The following is a 19,343-nucleotide window of genomic DNA, read 5'->3' as shown; positions in this document are numbered from 1 at the left end:
CTCACTCCTGTGGTTCTCCATCATCAATATTCATCACGTCGCCCTATTCAACACTATCAGAGGGTGCGAGCTCTGTGTACAATATGCAATTTACACCACCGGTCCCTTCGAGTGTGATGAATCATGAGCACTGCATATTACCTGGTTACCTGGTTACCTGGTTACCTGGTTACCTGGTTACCTGGTTACCTGGTTACCTGGTTACCTGGTTAACTGGTTACCTGGTTACCTGGTTACAGTCAGGAGGTAACCTGGTTACAGTCAGGAGGTAACCTGGTTACAGTCAGGAGGTAACCTGGTTACTGTCAGGAGGTAACCTGGTTACTGTCAGGAGGTAACCTGGTTACTGTCAGGAGGTAACCTGGTTACCTGGTTACCTGGTTACCTGGTTACCTGGTTACCTGGTTACCTGGTTACCTGGTTACCTGGTTACCTGGTTACCTGGTTACAGTCAGTAGGTTACCTGGTTACAGTCAGGAGGTAACCTGGTTACTGTCAGGAGGTAACCTGGTTACTGTCAGGAGGTAACCTGGTTACTGTCAGGAGGTAACCTGGTTACCTGGTTTCCTGGTTACCTGGTTACAGTCAGGAGGTAACCTGGTTACAGTCAGGAGGTGACCTGGTTACTGTCAGGAGGTAACCTGGTTACCTGGTTACAGTCAGGAGGTAACCTGGCTACCTGGTTACAGTCAGGAGGTAACATGGTTACTGTCAGGAGGTAACCTGGTTACCTGGTTACTGTCAGGAGGTAACCTGGCTACCTGGTTACAGTCAGGAGGTAACCTGGTTACTGTTAGGAGGTAACCTGGTTACCTGGTTACAGTCAGGAGGTAACCTGGCTACAGTCAGGAGGTAACCTGGTAACATACTTTATATTCTGTAAACTTTTGTCAATAGACCATATTATTTAAGATCATTGTTTGACCGCATCAGTGTTGTCTTACACATTTATTGTCCACATTCAAACTCTAAATATAGCTCATTCTGTCTTCTGTAAGCTTGAATAACTCTGTTTATATATCGAATTGGTGTTGTTAATAGTGTTTCTCAAGGACAACTTACTGTGTAAATTGTAAATGTTAAGATTCATGACTTGGCTTCTACTGCTGACTGCAAGTTGTCACTATTATTCTGCAAGTCGTATCCGACAAAGCAAAACTTGCCTCCAATCTGGTGTATTCAATACCGATTTATAATACTAGAAACAAAAAAAGGAGATAAGAACAGTCAACAAAATTAATAGAACGAAAGATAAAGATAGTAACAAAAATCAACAAATGAATATATAAATTTAACAAAAACCCATATAATGATCTGACACATTAACAAATCCTAACAAACTTGACAGAAAGTTGGCAGAAAGCCAGCCAGGCCTGTCTTTTCACCACCCTAACTCCCCAGAGACGAGTTTTACGAGTCCTACTGTCGTCACACATAATATATATAATATGGTATTTTTAACAAAATTATAGTACAGCTTGGGGGGAAGCCAAGGGGTATTTTGGGGTATTTTGGGGTATTTTGGGGAATGGGTTTTGGAAATCCCCCATAATACCCCAAAATACCCCTTGGCTTCCCCCAGCTTGATACTACTTTTATATCTCCCGTCAGTTTATTATCATTATGTGATACTACTGTGTAATATTTGGGCTGATAACACTAGTATTTACCTTAGAGTTACACTGTGCAGTAGATAATGACTAATGAGTTGGTCACAGTTACTGATTACTCATTTTAGCATCTTTAACTGATAATAATACGTAACCAGCATCGTTCACATCACATACATCACTTCTATGCTGTTATAAATATATTTAGGTCACATATTCGTGCAGATATGTCACGTGACATGTTTCACAACTAAAATAGACAGATAGGCCCCAACTCAGTCGGTTGAGGATCCAACAGACTCATATACATATGAATATATGTATATATATAATATTAATATGCCATTTTCACGGATTAGTTCACGCAAGTAATAACAGCATGACATTCCAATGCTTAATACTTAGTGCAAGCTCCAGGACCGTAGATTTGTGCAAGGCCTAGATAATTCTGCTCAAAGTAATCCACAATTCTCATAAGATCAGGGTAAATGCCAGGAATATGCCTTTTTCAAGGTCCACTTCACGCCACTATGATATAACACAGAAGTGGTCTCATTTTAGTCATAATTTAAACTTGCAGAACTCCTCAGGTGTGATACTTCACATTTTAATTCTCGCGGGATTAGCCGTCAAACAGTCTGACGGCTAGTTGCTACCTAGCTAAAAAACACCTTTGTTAAAGTTATATTTCCAAATCTTTGTTTAGCATGATGCTTTTATTTCTATCTGACCTAGTGTTTGCAATAATATTTTGCGGTCATGCGTACAATGGTTAGGTTAGCATAATATTGCTTCCAGTCATATTTCAAGTGACTTTGTTATCAAGTTTTTAACCTGAGGTTGCGAGAAATTACTATTTCTTTAATATTTCTTTAATATTAAAGAATATTCCGTTACACTGAATCTTTAAAAACTCCCTCTAAACCCAGTTAACCCAATTAGCATCAGACATGTCCCACTTACTCCGCATCATAACGGTTGCAGTTTCCCTGGTAATAATCACTCAACAAACCACTCTCAAGATCCTCAGCACCCCTAACAACACAGGTTCCCAACCTGGTTCCCAACCTGGTTCCCAACCTGGTTCCCAACCTGGTTCAGGTTGCCGTGAACCCACCATCTGCTCGGGAGTATCCCTCCACTCGGACCCTATCCACCCTATATACTGCTGGTGGGACTCCAGCTTCTACCGGGGCCGAGTAGGGAAGCGTGTGGACATGTCCGGGTGTGGTTTTATAAGCACTGCAGTGGTCACCACTACATCCCGGACTCTGAACGGGGAGAGTACGGGAAGTTGTCCGGGATTGTTTACCAGTCACGTGACCGTGTCTTCTTTTAATGTGTACTCAGTAGAGGAGTTGAGTGAGGAGGAGATAGGGGAGATTATGTGTGATGTACACTGGATTGCTACTGGTTACTCTGCTTGTAGCGAGGAATAAATGAAGTAAACAAAGGAATTTGGTTATTAATTTCATTGCTCGTGTCTTGTTTATATTTTTTACTTTTCATATGCCATTTTTATCAAGTTTGTTTTATTTTTACTGTAAATAATTTAAATAAGAAGCTCATTACATAACACGCAGCACACCACAACTCTACTTAATTCGTGTATAATATATAGACACGAAAGACTAAGTATCACTACTCAAATGTCTGTAAGGCAGACAGTCTACATACTTAACTTTCAAGACATACTAATAGTACATAAAATCTGAGTGTAGTTTAAATGCACCCCATTTGCTTAGCCAATGATCCTTGACTCACTGTGTTAAATGTACAATGTTACACATATTATGTTAGGGAGGGGTTTGGATCATTAATTCCTAGCATTCCTTGTATATTTCTTGGATCAAAACAGAATTAATTAATATTTCCCCTTTAGCATAGCAGTGAAATTCATGAATATTTAAATTGCAATGCTCATTTTGACATACTCTAGGAAAATTTATTCTGGATATTACATGCAGCAACAAGTCAACCAGCTAGAATTACATTTTTAAAGAATTTACAGCTTTATTAATATCCAATATTTATTAAGAATTTACAGGATTTGTTCGAGAACTCCTAAGATTGTATGCATTGCTTATATATAAGGTTAAACGCAGCGAACTCCCTAGATTGTAAGCAGTGCAGACATTCTAGATTGTACACGGTGCCAGTATTCTAGAGTTTTCTCCGGTTTCCCTTAGTGATTAGGGAAGCTCAAGCTCACCATTCTTAATGAAACTTCTACCGTGATTTCCATATCCCCAGCTGAATGGAATGTGTACCCGCTTCGTTTTTATAAAGCAGAAAATTCTGATAAAAACATTTTGATACTCTGTATGACTGTTTGATGGTATTTGTGATGTTCCTACAGCCTACTACTACTACAGTGATACCTAACTGTTCAAGTAGCTGTGCTTCCTAAAATACTGCCAATTTCAAAATGATATAGGGGGCCTTTGTCCACTTAGAAATGTGAGCCACACACACAGAATAACATGCCACACACATAACATGTTTGAATACGTGCCATTTTTTGAGACAGCCACTTCAAATCAACATGTGTTTGAAAGAGTGAGAATTAATGTTTTTGGGATCAAGTTATTTTACTTTATGTTGGAATTCTTTAGGCTAGTTCAATCCTATTATATTATCCCAGTGAGGGTGTGTAACACGTGTGAGCGAGTTTAATGTAGGTCCGTTGTACGTTGTGGTCTGGTAGTGAGAGATACAGTATATTAGGAGATATCATGTTACTTTTTTAATGTCATTTAGTTGAAGTTAGTGGTGAAATCTCTTCGTTATGGCGCCTCCTTAAGAAATGGGCAATGTGTTGTTTGAGTGGTATTGTGAGATTATGCATTGTTGGTGAGGCATTCTAAATGAAATGGTCTCACAATTAATGAGTACCCACGGTGTTGGTTACTTTAATCGTCTTAAAGTCAACAATTTACAACATTGTTGTAAATATTATTGAGCAAAAGTCACATACTTAGACAGATGGTTGGATTAATTAAACACTATTCTCAAACAAATCCTGTATGTCCCTCCTGGATGTCCCTCTATCCCAGTGTAAGGAACTTTAACCGGTCTAACTCACCATACATTGCAAACACGGAGTATTGTAATAATATAATAACAAGGTGACGAACAGGTATCCCAGCGTAACACATTTTGTGTGGTCATGTGACCGAGTGTGAGATGAAATTAAACTCTCTCCTGGAATTAAACTCTCTCCGTCTCGACTGTGATGGCACCGTGATAATTCCTCAGGATGCCACCATATTTAAATGGAATTATTTTCTTGGCACCTTGGACAGATTCGACACGGGGGACTAGTCATTGGGGTTACTGAAAGTAAAGATCGTGACATTCTAGTCTGTTCGTGTATTAATATTGAATTAGTGTGAATATGCAGTCTATAAAGTCACGAACGTATTCCAACAACATCATATCATATTTCTCGCCGTTATTACCATGTTATTGGCCATTTCGGCCATGTTAGTTACGTGACGCGCGAAGCAAACCATATGTACAAATTTTGACTGTCGTCACAAATTTTACCACATGATTGAATAATAATATAAATTGCGCGCATAGTGCTGCGCAGATTGTGCGATTTCCCCCTGATTCAAGACTTTTCAGAAACGAGTATTTTAACAAAGGAGTGGATCTGTTCCTGGAAGGATTAGCAAAACTGAACTACTTTTTGAAGCGGGATAATTGTGATGTCACTGTCGTTGGTAATACAAATTTTATAATATTGCAGATTATAGAAACGGAATTAGTTTAGAATATCTGTTCGTGTGAGAATTAACTCACAAAATTGCATACGTATGAAAATTCCATTCTCATTATCTGAATTCCAACGTTCACTGCATCGAACTTGATTCAAACTAGCAACTTATAATTATCAAATATCGCAATTGGTGAGTGTCTGTTACAAAAAGCGCTAAAATTCAAAACTACAATTTCAGCGTTCCTTATATTCCCGGAGGAAACAAACAATTACAACATAGACTCTCTGAACGGCCAGGCTCAGCACAAGAAGCTCAAGGAAAGTGTTGAAAAGATACAGAAGAGTATCGGCGACAGAATCTTCCAGACCGTCCTCAGGTCAGTTTCGCCCGGTCTCACGACGGTGCCTCTTTTTTAAAAACAATTTCTATAATTGATCATATAATTCATAATTTAGCTAACAAGATATTTCATTACCCAGGGGCCAGCTACCAACAGAGAAACTGTTGACACGAGATGACGAAGTGCTCCTCAAGAACTACCTCTACCATTCCAAACCTTCCTCCCTTCCACCTATCGTCACCCATAACTTAGTCAACGAAAGGGGCAGTGAAATAATGAACCATATTAAAAAAGTTCGACTGTTCAACCATCACGCTGATAAAGTCAAGGTGACCATCTCATACAGTGTCCTTCAGTGACTGAGCAATTTGTTTCTTTCAAAACTTTTGCAATTGACGATTCCAAATACTTCTACCATCCAATGATAACCGATTACACAAGAAATTATTCTCCGCATACGTTCACACAAGACATTATCCGCAGGTAATCTACCACCCAGAGTTCCTCTCGACAACAAGTCCTCTCCTCAACATAGACTACCCGGAGTTTGTGAGGGGTTGTCATCTGGGAGTGTTCCCTTCTTACTACGAACCGTGGGGCTACACTCCCGCTGAGTGCACTGTCATGGGTACACCGTTTATATCTTGTAGAATATTATCTTGTGTTTGACATTATAGCAATTCAATGAAGCTGATTTAAATTTGATGAAGTAATACTTCACAGGTCCTTTACCGGGTCACGCCAGACGGTACTCTGTTTTTATAGTTCGGTTCGATAGGAGTCCCAATTTAGATTCTAGTTTCTCTTCCAAATTGTACTCCTGAACACATGTCACATGTCCTGTTTGAGGACACGTGATGCGCGTCACGAGCCCACGTGACCCCCACGTGGTAGTATAACACGTGTCACCTGTCCTCACTGACAACAGCTTTAGAGGGCACCCACACACTCTCCCGTACATTCCTACTCGCCCTCAAACTGTGGATCCTGTAGATCCGCTCACTGGCACTGCTCAGATCCTTAAGAGTGATCCTGAACTTGGTGCACTTGTTGAGGTCTAGCAGTAGGTGAGGGGAGGCGGTTACCGAGGGAACCATCACAGAAGCAGGCACTAGGTTGGTGCTGTCTTGCGGAGGGATGTTGTTGTGAGGGTAGTTCAGGCTGATTGGTCGTGCCAGGTAAAGTTTCCGGGGGACTATTTCCAGGTTATGAGGTTTGTTGGGGTTGAGAGGAGTGGGGTCGTCTGGTTTTGAGTGGTGGAGCGGTCCAAGCTTCGGTTTGTGTGTCAGCTCGCTAAAAAGAGGGAATCTCAGAAGTTTAAATTAATCAAAACACAAAATTAAATTAATGAAAAACAACCTAGCTTTATGAAACAACATAAGGGACCCTTAGTTTTCAAAACGCTTTATAATATGAATGTTACCTCTTAGAAGATCTTGTTTCCGATGTAGCGACACTGTATCTAGTACTATCAAACGTCCAACGAAACACATAATCACTGTGGATTAGAAGGGTAATTGTTGAGATTTTCAATATATTTTATGTTTTCAAGTTATCATATTGTAGTGCATAATCAAAATAATAGTGAAAGAATTACTTAAATAGATTATCTTTAAACTAATTTTAATATTGGTTATCATAACTTCATTACACAACAACATGCTCTAATGCCGTAGTACATACATATTCATTACACTGGAGCTTACACAGTGTAATTTCCTCCAGTCTGAGCCGCGTACGTTTATTATACACGTTTTATATATGATATAGGCGCGCGGCGCAGACTGGATAAAATTACACTGTGTAAGCTCGATCCAGTGTAATGTAATATGTATGTACAACATGCTCTTATGATCACCTGACATTAGTAAGGCTCCTGGACAGGGTCCTCTTACAGTAATCCTCGTAGTACGGAGCGTAGTGTTTGTACAACATCTGCCTCTCCGGCGTCTTCCGTCGGAATTCCGGAGTTTTCCTCCGGAGATCATGTTTAGGAGTTTTTAGGTTATCCAAGTCCGGATAAGTTTCCGGATCTTCACTTATGATGATTTGGGGCTTTGGCTGTATCGTTACTTTTTGGGAAGGTATTCGTGGAGTTGGTTGTGTTCTCTCAGATATAGTATTTGTTGTTGTGATATTTATTGACGTGGTTTGTGTGTCCTCACATTTTGTGGTATTTGTTTTTGAGGAGTTTGGTCTTATCTTGAAGGGGAAGAAGTCTCTAACTTGAGCTTCTATCGCCATTAATTTGGGCAGCTTGTTCTTTGTTTGTCGCTTCGCACTTTTACGGGATTTCTGTTTGGTGTGGAAAAACATAGCCATATCCCTCCCTGTACACTGAGCGTTTAAGCCGAGTTTATGACAAAAAATTACCAGTCGCAAAAATGAAACGCACCTCAATCAAGCTAAACGAATGAATAATAGTCGATGTTAAAGAGATTTTGATTGTAACTGATAACACATATTCAGTGGTCAATATGCCGCCACCTGCTCTATTATGACGGATGTAGATCTAAATTAAGATGCAGTGTGTGAAATACTTAGTCACAGTGGTTATTATATTCAGTCAAATAGTCGAGCAGGAGCTACACATATTGATTGTGTCTCCTGGACGCTGCTTTTGATGCGGCTATCTCACTTTTAATTAACAGTCTGGTTAACAAGGGTGCTGTAGTGTTTTTTAGGGAGCATCACCACTCTCGACAGTTGACAGAAAAAGTAAAACAAGGCAAATAACTGGTGAAAACTAAATGAAAATAATCGACGTTTTGGCTCTCATTGGCCTTTTTCTAAGATTAGAAAGGATCCTAAGATAAAGAAGCGAAAAAAGTTAACTTAACCACACTAACAGGGGAAGTTAAGGTTTAACAACTACGTTTGAAAAGCAGACTAACTGAAGAACGAACCCTCTGACTACGATAGAAACCACTCATCACTGTGAAAACTGCTAAACTACTTGGGGTTCTATTGTCCCATATTATAGACCCCCTTCTATTGTCCCATATTATAGACCCCCTTCGAAGAATAATAATAGCTCGTCCTTTGTCATATTAGCTTAACTACCTATTATGTCTGTAGTATTTTGATGGTGTCAAAGGCAGCCATCCTTACAAACTTTGTAAACATTGATTTGCTGCTCAGCTGAAAAACTCAACAAAGAAGCTATCAATCATTGAAATGGTAATCATCAACAAACAAATCGGTGTGAAACACAAAGCGTGAACCCTAATTCACCGGGAAGTATGTCGAAAAGCAACTGTACGGCTACACAAGCGTGTACGTCGAAAAGCAACAATGCCCGTCCCTGAAACTAACAAAAACATGCGGTGCTTCATGTCATTTCCGAAAGTAGTACTTCATCAACAAATGAAATACATGTCCGAGAGACCGTTTGCAGTACACGCATCATTAACTTTAGACCTACATAGAATAACAACTGCATATCACGAGAGCGTACAGTGTAGCTCAGTACGAACAGTGACAAGGTGCTTGCCAACTTCTCGTACTTTACAAATTAGAAAAGATTGGTATGGTGGTTTTTTATGGCAGTATGTGAAATGTTGATTAGATACTGCAATGAATTTGGAGGGAAACGTGTTGGGAGTAAACTGATTAGTCGAGTGCGTGATGTTTTTCGGCGGAATATTCAGCTGGTTTATGTGATATACGGGTCATTGAGAATAAGCCATCATAAAGTCAGACTGCGACAGTGTGACTTGTAAAATCAATCTTGTGATATTTATTATTAATTATAAAGGGTATTAATCAAAAACCTAGAGAATTACCAATCTGTTTTTAATTATAACCGAAAAACTAGATAATTATCTATTTGTTTTGATAAAACTTGACCAATCCTTGTTCAGGAATCCCCTCGATAACGACCAACCTGTCCGGATTTGGTTGCTTCATGGCGGAACACATCGCCGACCCCACAGCTTACGGTATCTACATCGTGGACAGAAGGTTCAAATCACCTGAGGAGAGTGTTGATCAGCTTGCTAACCAGATGCTTTGTTTTGCTAAACAGGTTACTAATCAGATAATTTGTCCACTAACAGTAACAGTAACTGATCTCATTACCTGAAAATTTATGCTTTTGCTGCTACTGTGTAACAAGGTTTGCACTTGTCCTACATATCTTGACGATATACGTAGACGGAGCGAGTATACAGTAATGGGCTACTATTGTACTTTTAGTTTTACACCGATCCGATTTTAACTTTTAAAGAATTGTTTTGTGCGGGTATGGGGACCCCTTAACCCTGTTCACTCACTATCGCGGGCAAGCCCACGTGTCACCCCACGTGTCATCCCACGGCCCACGTGTCACCCCACGTGTCATCCCACGGCCCGCGTGTCACCCCACGTGCACGATTTGACTGGGCGAGTCAAGTAGTGCCGGCAAGTGTCCGACCCTGAGGGGTTCCCAGGCTGCTATAACAGCTGAATGGGACCGCCCTATGGATTGCTCACCAGGCCTTATCTTATTCCGATAAGTTAACATTGTTTTACACTACAGATAATCTCGAACTTCCTCAATTAGAATAAACGAGGATTCGGTTTATATACACAACCCCGTTCTAGAAAAATTTGCGTAACATTTAAGTCAATAGATTATCAATTTCGTTATCATTGCAGACACGACGACAGAGAATAATACAGAGGAACAGAACAGAGCGACTCAGTGACCTCATGGATTGGAACAGTCTTGGAAATGTAAATTCCTTCTTACTATTACGTGAAATATTTCAATCTCCAATTTTATGTGCACAGTTTAATTAAAAGGAAATTCTTTTGGAGGGTTGAAATGTTGATCTTACTAATTGTTCCTGTTCCCAGTACTATGTCCGAGCAAGGCACATGGCACTGAAAGCTCTGGATGTCACCTACAATATACCGACCGTTACCTTGGGAGACATCAGTGGGGCACTTGATAACGGACCTGACTACAAGGTTACAACTTCATATGTTTGGTTCCGCAATTTGTTCACTTTTTAAATACTGTCTGTTGGCTGGTGTGTCTGTTAATGTATAATTCAATGAATTATAAAGATTATATCACCCCATAATTGCTGAATTTTCATTCAGAACATTTTTCGCGATAAACAATTTCATTACATACCGTCACCTCAACATTGAAAATTTGCTAAAACTGGTATCTTTTCAGTCCCACTCCCCAAATAGCTTCCGATTCCCACGACCTGCCTCGCAGCCCCCTTCTCCCACTCATTCCAGAAGAAGTAGTGTTAACATGGACAGTGATGAAGAAAATGAGGACAGGCAGATGATCAAGGTAAAGCACGTGATGTTATAATATTACGTGACGTCATCATATCACGTGACGTAATAAGTAACGTGACCTCAGCACGTGACTAATAAGTTATACTGTATTTTCTCTTACTGCTTAGGCCTTAGATTATGATATTTACTCTTTACTATGGCCATGTACTCTAGTAGCAGGGAATAGTTGAGTGTGCACTTCGATGTACACGATTTCTGACAACACAGGGTTGTTTGTTAGATCATTCTTAACCAAAATCGTTTAGGTACGCAATTTGTGTCGCTAGACATAACCCTACAGGGCAACTTTTCTAAATTACCCTCAGTCGCGTATACGGGATTTTTGTATTTCAGCTCCTGAAGGTCATAGAGACTTAAATTTTAGCTTAAAATTACCGCAATGGCCATATTTATATACAAGTTATGAAGCAATATAAGGTCTCCAGTGCTTTGTTTTATAGATATTGACAAAAAACTGTTTTTTGGCTCAGCGAACCAAAAATGGGACTGAATTTTGGTAACTTGAACTAGGAAGATCGGAGAGACTTGAATTTTAGCTTCAAATGAGTGCAAACATCACATTTATATACAACTTATAAAGCAATATAAGCCCTTTAATGCTTATTTGTTAAGATATTGACAAAAATCGGTCATTTTGGCGACACGCGTGAGGAAAAATATCAAATTGGGCAACAACTTTGGTCTTTTTTTGACCAGTTTTGTGCTCAAGTTATTAAAATGTGCTTTGATGTTGTAGATCGGGTGTTTTCTTCCAATATGGGTTTCGGTATAAATCCGGAAGCACCCGGTTCATGGGTGATAGGGGTTAAAAACCCTAAAATGTCAGGCGATGGGCGAGACAATTGTCTGAATTTTGTTATAAAAACACTTGCACTCTTTGGTAGGGTTTGCTTTTTTCTGCTACATCGATCCGATTTCTAACTACTAATCATCCTCCACTACATCATTCTCTTTTAGATACATGATTTCTATAAGTTCTTAAAGGTACATCCGGCATGATGTAAAGTCTATATCAAAGCATTTTAATGTGGTCTTAACAACTTGCAAGATATTCAAGTTCACTAATAAAATAAAGATTGTAGGTTATCCTTCTTTTACATAATATTGAGCAATTGTGGGCTTTTTGAGGGAGAGGCTATAAAATGGCCAAATATAACTTTAACGTAAACGACCCAATAATAATATTAAACGTAGAATGAAACTAATTAAAACTTATACAGATTCATGGTATCCTGTTTCAAGACGCTTGCTCCTGATTTTTAGCAACAATATCAACTGACCCCACGACGTTGTAATATAATTGTGGGTAGACAATCATTTGATCTATAAGTTTTGAACGGTAGTTTGTAAAAATAATTACATTCTACAAACATTATACGCTCCTACTATGCAATTACTAGCCTCTGGACTAACTCCCAATCATCTGTCCATATAATGGTGTTTCTGGACAGATAGATGGTGTATGATACCCTCATGCTAATTTCAGCAATCTTCATGCAGGCCTTTTTCTCTTTAGTGTTTACGATCAGGTGCAGTGGTTCATAAAGATTTGGAGGATGCAGTTGTAAATGCCTCGAACTGCTACTGTATGGAGCTTGCAATCTCTTCTGTCAATTGCTGATATCTCTTCATATTATTTTCTCTTGATCAGAAAAGTTCTCTTCATTCAGATGCACATTCTTCGCTTTATCTAAATAGATCACTACATCTGGTCTCAGTGGTATTACACTAGTTAATGTAATGTCTAACAATAACGTTTATAAGTGCTAAAATTTCGAACTAGCGGGCCATATTCGGAGGAGAAATTTGGGACAGTTTTTTGCTTGGAAATACTGATTTAATCGAATTTTAACCACAAAAATGACTCCCAATAATATTCTTATGGAGAGTGTGGATAAATATTAAATATTTAAAATAATACAGGTTTAACTATGAAGTTGCGTCAATAATCATGTAAAGAATAATAGATAACCTACAATCTTCGTTTGGTAAACCGATTTGGTATCTTTCCGCACATGTGTAGCCAAAATTACTCGATATGTAAAAGAACGATAACCTACAATCTTTGTTTTATTAGTGAACTTGAATATCTTGCAACTTGTTAAGACCACATTAAAATGCTTTGATATAGACTTAACATCATGCCGGATGTACCTTTAAGAACTTATAGAAATCATGTATCTAAAAGAGAATGATGTAGTGGAGGATGATTATTAGTTAGAAATCGGATCGATGTAGCAGAAAAAAGCAAACCCTACCAAAGAGTGCAAGTGTTTTTATAACAAAATTCAGACAATTGTCTCGCCCATCGCCTGACATTTTAGGGTTTTTAACCCCTATCACCCATGAACCGGGTGCTTCCGGATTTATACCGAAACCCATATTGGAAGAAAACACCCGATCTACAACATCAAAGCACATTTTAATAACTTGAGCACAAAACTTGTCAAAAAAAGACCAAAGTTGTTGCCCAATTTGGTATTTTTCCTCACGCGTGTAGCCAAAATGACCGATTTTTGTCAATATCTTAACAAATAAGCATTAAAGGGCTTATATTGCTTTATAAGTTGTACATAAATGTGATGTTTGCGCTCATTTTAAGCTAAAATTCAAGTCTCTACGATCTTCCTAGTTCAAGTTACCAAAATTCAGTCCCATTTTTGGTTCGCTGAGCCAAAAAACAGTTTTTTGTCAATATCTATAAAACAAAGCACTGGAGACCTTATGTTGCTTCATAACTTGTATATAAATATGGCCATTGCGGTAATTTTAAGCTAAAATTTAAGTCTCTATAACCTTCAGGAGCTGAAATACAAAAATCCCGTATACGCGACTGAGGGTAATTTAGAAAAATTGCCCTGTAGGGTTATGTCTAGCGACACGAATTGCGTACCTAAACGATTTTGGTTAAGAATGATCTAACAAATAACCCTGTGTTGTCAGAAATCGTGTACATCGAAGTGCACACTCAACTATTCCCTGCTACTGGAGTAATGTGATCAATTGCTAAACAATAAGCTTGTTAGCGAAGTCAGTTCACCCATGAGACATTTAATGAAAATATTTCAGAACATCACCAAAACGTTTGGAGTGGATGATGTAAACGGACAGAATAGGTCACTCGGTGACATCATGGACATCAAACAAGATGTAATTGAATTAATTAATTAATTAATTAATTCAGTTGAATTGTATACGTTCATTGTCATTTAGTTTAGCTGGTAAAACGTTTAATTGTTGAGTGTTGATGTCGTGTAAGTTTTAGCTGCTGCGATGGTCCACAGATATTTCCAACCTCCAATGTCTCAGGTCTTGTCAGAGGCGATGACGAAAGTGAAAACGAAGGAGAATAAGAAAGGACTTCTGAGACAACTCTCAGGTAATTTAATTAATTAATTAATCAATTAAATCATTCCACAACATAAATCTTCATGAATTTGTCTTCCAAGAAAACTTATGGATTAGCTTTGAATTTAAACGGTAAAATTGTTATCCCCAAGATTGTTGAAGCTACGTCAGATTTTCAGTGGTACTGAAGAAAATTGTATTTGATAATAAACTAAGTTATATGATTTATGGGATTCCAGTCAATAGTATTATTGAGACACAGAATTAATAATATAACAGTATATATCCGGCGGCTGTTTAGGCGACGTCATATTTCCTTGCAGTCTTGGAGGAAATTGTCGTCACGTACCCTCCCAGCAGCAATGAAATGCATGGGTTACACATGAACGTGAGGTGGTTAGCCGGTATTCAAGCTCAGAATCACATGATCTTTTTATAGCATGAAAGTGAGCCATATATTGATGTTAACTATTTACTATCATTACTACCGGCTTCTCTGGGTCCTACTTTACTCAATCACCTAGTTTCAGGGGACTCAACTCAAGAATCTATCGCATAACTATAAATCTATATAACTTACTTTTCTAATTGTTAACCTTTTTAAACGCAGTACCGTGTTTATCCGCCGTTAAAATAGCCAATACGACAGGACTGGTTGCATCATGCTGCATGTACTGTGTAGAGACATTGTATTTGTTAGATTTACAGCGTATGTAGAATCGTAGATACAACGTGTTCGTTTCTCGTGTTCGACAAAGTGCTGTACTATCAAATATAGTATTATGTAGTTATAGCAGTTTCAGATGTCGCGCAAACAGTTTTGTATCCACTAAAGCACTAAGGACGTTAATGACTATTGACTGTATTTGCTAAATCGTTCATTGTCGACATCTACTTAATTGATATTGTACAGCAACACTAGCTCTTAAAGTCTTAAGAAAGAAAATTACATCTGTACCGAGAACGTTGTTAAAATAGATGGACTATTGTTGATCGGTTTCTTCTGAAATCTGAATCTTTGTTGACTCCATTAGAGTGTATTTGATCGGTCAGATCCAGTCAATCTATTGACAACTGCAACCATTAAACATACTTACATAACATGCTTTGCTACAAACAGTAAACATGCCGTATATCATAACATGCCGTGCTACAAGCAGTAAACATGCCGTATATCATAACATGCCGTGCTACAAGCAGTAAACATGCCGTATATCATAACATGCCGTCCTACAAGCAGTAACTTGACTTAAGGCGGGTAGTATTCCCGAGATCCATTGACAACAGTTCTCCACAGCTTTCTGTCCTCCATCAGTCTAGCTATCTCATCTACTGATTTCAGCCCAGTATCTGCTTTTAGGTTATCTAGTAGTGTTAACTTGTTAAGTAAGGTCGCCCCCTGTTAGTATGCCCATGACTCGGCTTCCAGAGGATCAGTTTGTTCAGTGTCAGCTCTGGATGTCGGTGAGCACTGAGCATTACCTGCAAGTCTGAGCCTTCGTTGGGTTATCTTGGAGCTGACTTTGGGAAGATCACCGTACAGGCTGTGGTTGCTGACATGGTCTCGATATTGATTGATGTTAAGGGCCATTCTTAACATTCGTCAACCATCAACCATCTTCTCTAGCCTTTTCGTCATAGTCCAAGTCTCGGAACCGTATAGAAGCACCGACTCGACTAGTGCTGTGAACACTCTGGTCTTGATAGACTTTCTAAGGTTAGATTTCCAAAGTTTTTTGAGAGTGTGGCATGCTCCCCATGCTCTTCCTTTCCTAACCCTGATATCACTCTCACTGTCTCTGATTCTAGAACCAAGATAGGTAAAGTCTTCCACGTGCTCTATTGTGTTGTTACCCAGGGACTTGATGGTATCAGGGTTCTCGATGTTCTGAGTAATGAATTTGGTTTTCCCTTCATTCATTTTAAGTCCCACTGTAGCAGCAACTCTTTCTACCTCTAGCATCAGCATCTCGGCCTCCTTTACAGGGTGCTTGCTTAAGGCTTGTCTCATGCAATAGTCAAGGGCTATAATGAACAAGTATGGTGCTAATGTATCCCCTTGAAGAACTCCTGCCAGGATATCAAATAGCTCGGTATCCCTATCTGGTGTTATAACTTTGCCCTTCGTGTTTACATAGAGTAGATTAATGATATCTACAATACTGTCCGGTATTCCATAGGCCTTTAGTATTTGCATCAAAATTCCCCGGTGAAGTGAATCAAAGGCCTTCTTAAAATCAACAAACACCATAGCTGCCGGTAAATTTCTCTGTCTAGCCCCTTCTAGAATCCTTCTGAGTGCCAAAATGTGACTAGTAGTGGACCGTCCTTCCCTAAGTACCCCCTCTATAGCCGGCTGGATCCTATTAAGCACCATTCTATTAAGAGTCTTAGCTACAAGTGAAGTCAAAGATATCCCCCTCCAGTTTCCAGGGTTTGTCAAGTCACTGATCTGGCGCAATACCATCTGTCAGGGCTTTGTTGCAGAAGGACAGCACGATTTCATCCAGGTCGCATCTTTTGAGGACTTCAGGTGGTATGCCGTCATCAGAGGCACATATTAGGTGCGGTAAAAAAATCGAAATTATGCGGTACCGCACCCGACTATAAAGGTAAAATGTGCGGTAAGGTGCGGTAAATTTTTACCAATTATGCGGCAAATGTGCGGCGATTTTTTCGAAATTTGTGCCGGAATTGTGCGGTTTTTTTTTGCATTTTCTCGAGGACTTTGGAAATTCTAAACGTATAACCGCCGCTCTTATCAAAAATAGGTCTGTTTATGTGTTACTGAGTTGCTATCGTTCTTGTACAGACATTATTGAATATTTTGGGTCAGTAGTTAAAGTCTGAAAGGACTTACATCTGTACCGAGGAACAGTTGTTAAAGAGGACATTGTTGATCGGTTCCTAAATCGATCTTTGTTGATCCATAGGTGTGATTTGTTGGTCAGATCGTCATCTTTGTGAACCATTAAATATTCATTAAGCCGCACTAAGTAAAAGCCAACGCTGCAACGATAAAGTCATGTACCTGTACAACAGAAACTGCCGTATTATCACCTACAGAGTAACTGATAATCATAATGCGTGTACGGTAACGCGAGGTTCATAACTGGCCTGGGCTCGGTCGCCGTAAAAGGGGCTACAGCAGTAAACATGCCGAAAAATGGGGCTACAAGCAGTAACTGGCCGTATTCAAAGGGCTGGGGTAAACGGTGCCGCGAAATGCCGTTCTTGGTAAAGCGGTAACGAAAGGGGACCGGGATCATGGTCTCCGACGGCTTTCTGTCTCACGTCTGCTAAGCTATGAGTTCCCCAGGGATCTGCAGGTTACTAGGTTCTGAAGAAGGGCCCTGGGTGCAGGGTTCCGAGATAGTTGCAGGGCCTGGAGTCGAGTGAGCCTGAGCATTCTGCAGTCGCCGATGGGATCTTGGAGCTGACTTGGGAGACACGGGTCAGGCGTGGGGAGCTCGATATTGATGATGTTAAGGGCCTTTTCACGGTCCCATCAAATGCCTGTTTGTCTAGGGTCCAAGTCTGGCGTATGGCACCGCCGAAGGGCTGGGTGTGAACACCGGTCCTGTGACTTCTAAGGTTAGTTCCAAAGGGGTGTGCATGCTCCCGCTGTCCTGAAAGGGACTGTCATGGTCCCGAGAAAGGTCTTGGTCAGGGTTTTTCCCAGGGCTGGGGTCAGGGTTCCGATGGGTATGAGGTCCGTTATCTTTAGCCCACGTGGCCTTTTTACTCTGAGTCCGGTCTAAGGGGCGCTGGGTCAGCGTCAGGAAATGACAGTGGGTAATGTATCCCTGAAGAGCCTGGGTAAAAGGGTTCCCATGGGTTCTGTGTTCCGGTTACTGAGTAGAAGTTGACAATACTTGGTTTATAGGCTTTAGTTTTGTTTGGTGAGTGAAAAAGCTCTTAATCACAAAAATGTGCGGTAAATTTTGCGAGAATTTCGAGGAAAATGTGCTAGTGATTTTATTTGCGGCTGGACCTTTTGCACCATCTATTAAGAGTTTGCTACAAGTGAGTCAAAGATATCATTTAGGGAATTTTTTGGGGCGGGAGATGTTGTTTAGTCTGGCGAAACACGGTAGGGCTTGTGCGAAGGCGCCGTTTCACCAGTCGCATCTTTTGAGGACTTCAGGTGGTATGCCGTCATCACCTGGTGCTTTACCTTCTTTTATCCTGTGTTTAGCAGCTTTCAAGCAGTAAATATGCCGTATATCATAACATGTCGTCCTACAAGCAGTAAACATGCCGTATATGGAGCACTGAAACGGAATTTGGAATGCTCTTTATCAACATCACTCTTTGGTCATACCAACTTGAGACCTGCTGCCGTGACTCTTATGACGTTTAATTGGATTCAAATTCAGCCTCCTGAATTAACAAATATTTGTCATCAATTTAAAGCTTCATAATGGCTTGTGTAACCTCCCTTACAACGTCGCATGTATGGTATCTCATAATCTTCAGGAATGAAACTTGGAGCTGGTTAATACATGTAAACATGTTGTAGATTTATATACCCAAATATACCATACTAACCGGTGGTTACTGGGGGGGGGGGGGGGGGGGGGGGGGTTACTGGTTACTGGTAACTGGTTACTGGGTACTGGTAACTGGTTACTGGTTACTGGTTACTGGTTACTGGTAACTGGTTACTGGTTACTGGTAACTGGTAACTGGTAACTGGTAACTGGTTACTGGTTACTGGTAACTGGTTACTGGTTACTGGTTACTGGTTACTGGTTACTGGTTACTGGTTACTGGTTACTGGTTACTGGTTACTGGTTACTGGTTACTGGTTACTGGTAACTGGTACTGGTTACTGGTTACTGGTTACTGGTTACTGGTTACTGGTTACTGGTTACTGGTTACTGGTTACTGGTTACTGGTTACTGGTTACTGGTTACTGGTTACTGGATGCTGGTTGCTGGTTGCTGGTTGCTGGTTACTGGTTACTGGTTACTGGTTCCTGACACTTATTGTCGCTATTAGAACTGTGACTGAGCC

General features: G+C 40.0%; 2 protein-coding genes across 5 annotated transcripts in view; one reads left to right on the top strand and one right to left on the bottom strand.

Moving 5' to 3' along the window:
- The window catches only part of LOC134814295 (glycogen [starch] synthase, liver-like), a 70,282-nt gene that overhangs the window by 12,277 nt on the left and 38,662 nt on the right, over positions 1 to 19,343 (top strand). For all 4 annotated transcript variants that reach the window (XM_063822392.1, XM_063822390.1, XM_063822389.1 and 1 more), the window contains exons 11-20: positions 5,241 to 5,338; positions 5,573 to 5,711; positions 5,815 to 6,004; positions 6,159 to 6,303; positions 9,539 to 9,702; positions 10,314 to 10,391; positions 10,515 to 10,628; positions 10,843 to 10,968; positions 14,046 to 14,126; positions 14,286 to 14,355. In XM_063822392.1, the coding sequence (XP_063678462.1) occupies positions 5,241 to 5,338; positions 5,573 to 5,711; positions 5,815 to 6,004; positions 6,159 to 6,303; positions 9,539 to 9,702; positions 10,314 to 10,391; positions 10,515 to 10,628; positions 10,843 to 10,968; positions 14,046 to 14,126; positions 14,286 to 14,355 (1,205 nt within the window). The remainder of the gene's footprint in view (positions 1 to 5,240; positions 5,339 to 5,572; positions 5,712 to 5,814; positions 6,005 to 6,158; positions 6,304 to 9,538; positions 9,703 to 10,313; positions 10,392 to 10,514; positions 10,629 to 10,842; positions 10,969 to 14,045; positions 14,127 to 14,285; positions 14,356 to 19,343) is intronic.
- LOC134814297 (uncharacterized) lies at positions 5,274 to 8,623 on the bottom strand. The gene is made up of 3 exons (XM_063822393.1): positions 7,534 to 8,623; positions 7,099 to 7,173; positions 5,274 to 6,968 (listed from the first exon to the last, which is right to left on the bottom strand). The coding sequence occupies exons 1-3, from the start codon at positions 7,995 to 7,997 to the stop codon at positions 6,581 to 6,583; spliced, it is 927 nt and encodes a 308-aa protein (XP_063678463.1). The 5' UTR covers positions 7,998 to 8,623; the 3' UTR covers positions 5,274 to 6,580.

The sequence above is a fragment of the Bolinopsis microptera genome, chromosome 4 (genome assembly GCF_026151205.1).
Source record: "Bolinopsis microptera isolate Bmic1 chromosome 4, MBARI_Bmic_1.0, whole genome shotgun sequence".
In the NCBI taxonomy this organism is placed as follows: domain Eukaryota; kingdom Metazoa; phylum Ctenophora; class Tentaculata; order Lobata; family Bolinopsidae; genus Bolinopsis; species Bolinopsis microptera.
This window is presented reverse-complemented; position numbering and strand designations above follow the sequence as displayed.

Coding starts and splice junctions, on each gene's coding strand:
- LOC134814297 (XM_063822393.1), bottom strand. CDS start 7,997: ATGGCTATGTTTTTCCACACCAAACAGAAATCCCGTAAAAGTGCGAAG. Junction 7,174..7,533: donor AGGAGCCTTACTAATGTCAG/GTGATCATAAGA, acceptor TCTAATCCACAG/TGATTATGTGTTTCGTTGGA. Junction 6,969..7,098: donor GAAACAAGATCTTCTAAGAG/GTAACATTCATA, acceptor CCCTCTTTTTAG/CGAGCTGACACACAAACCGA.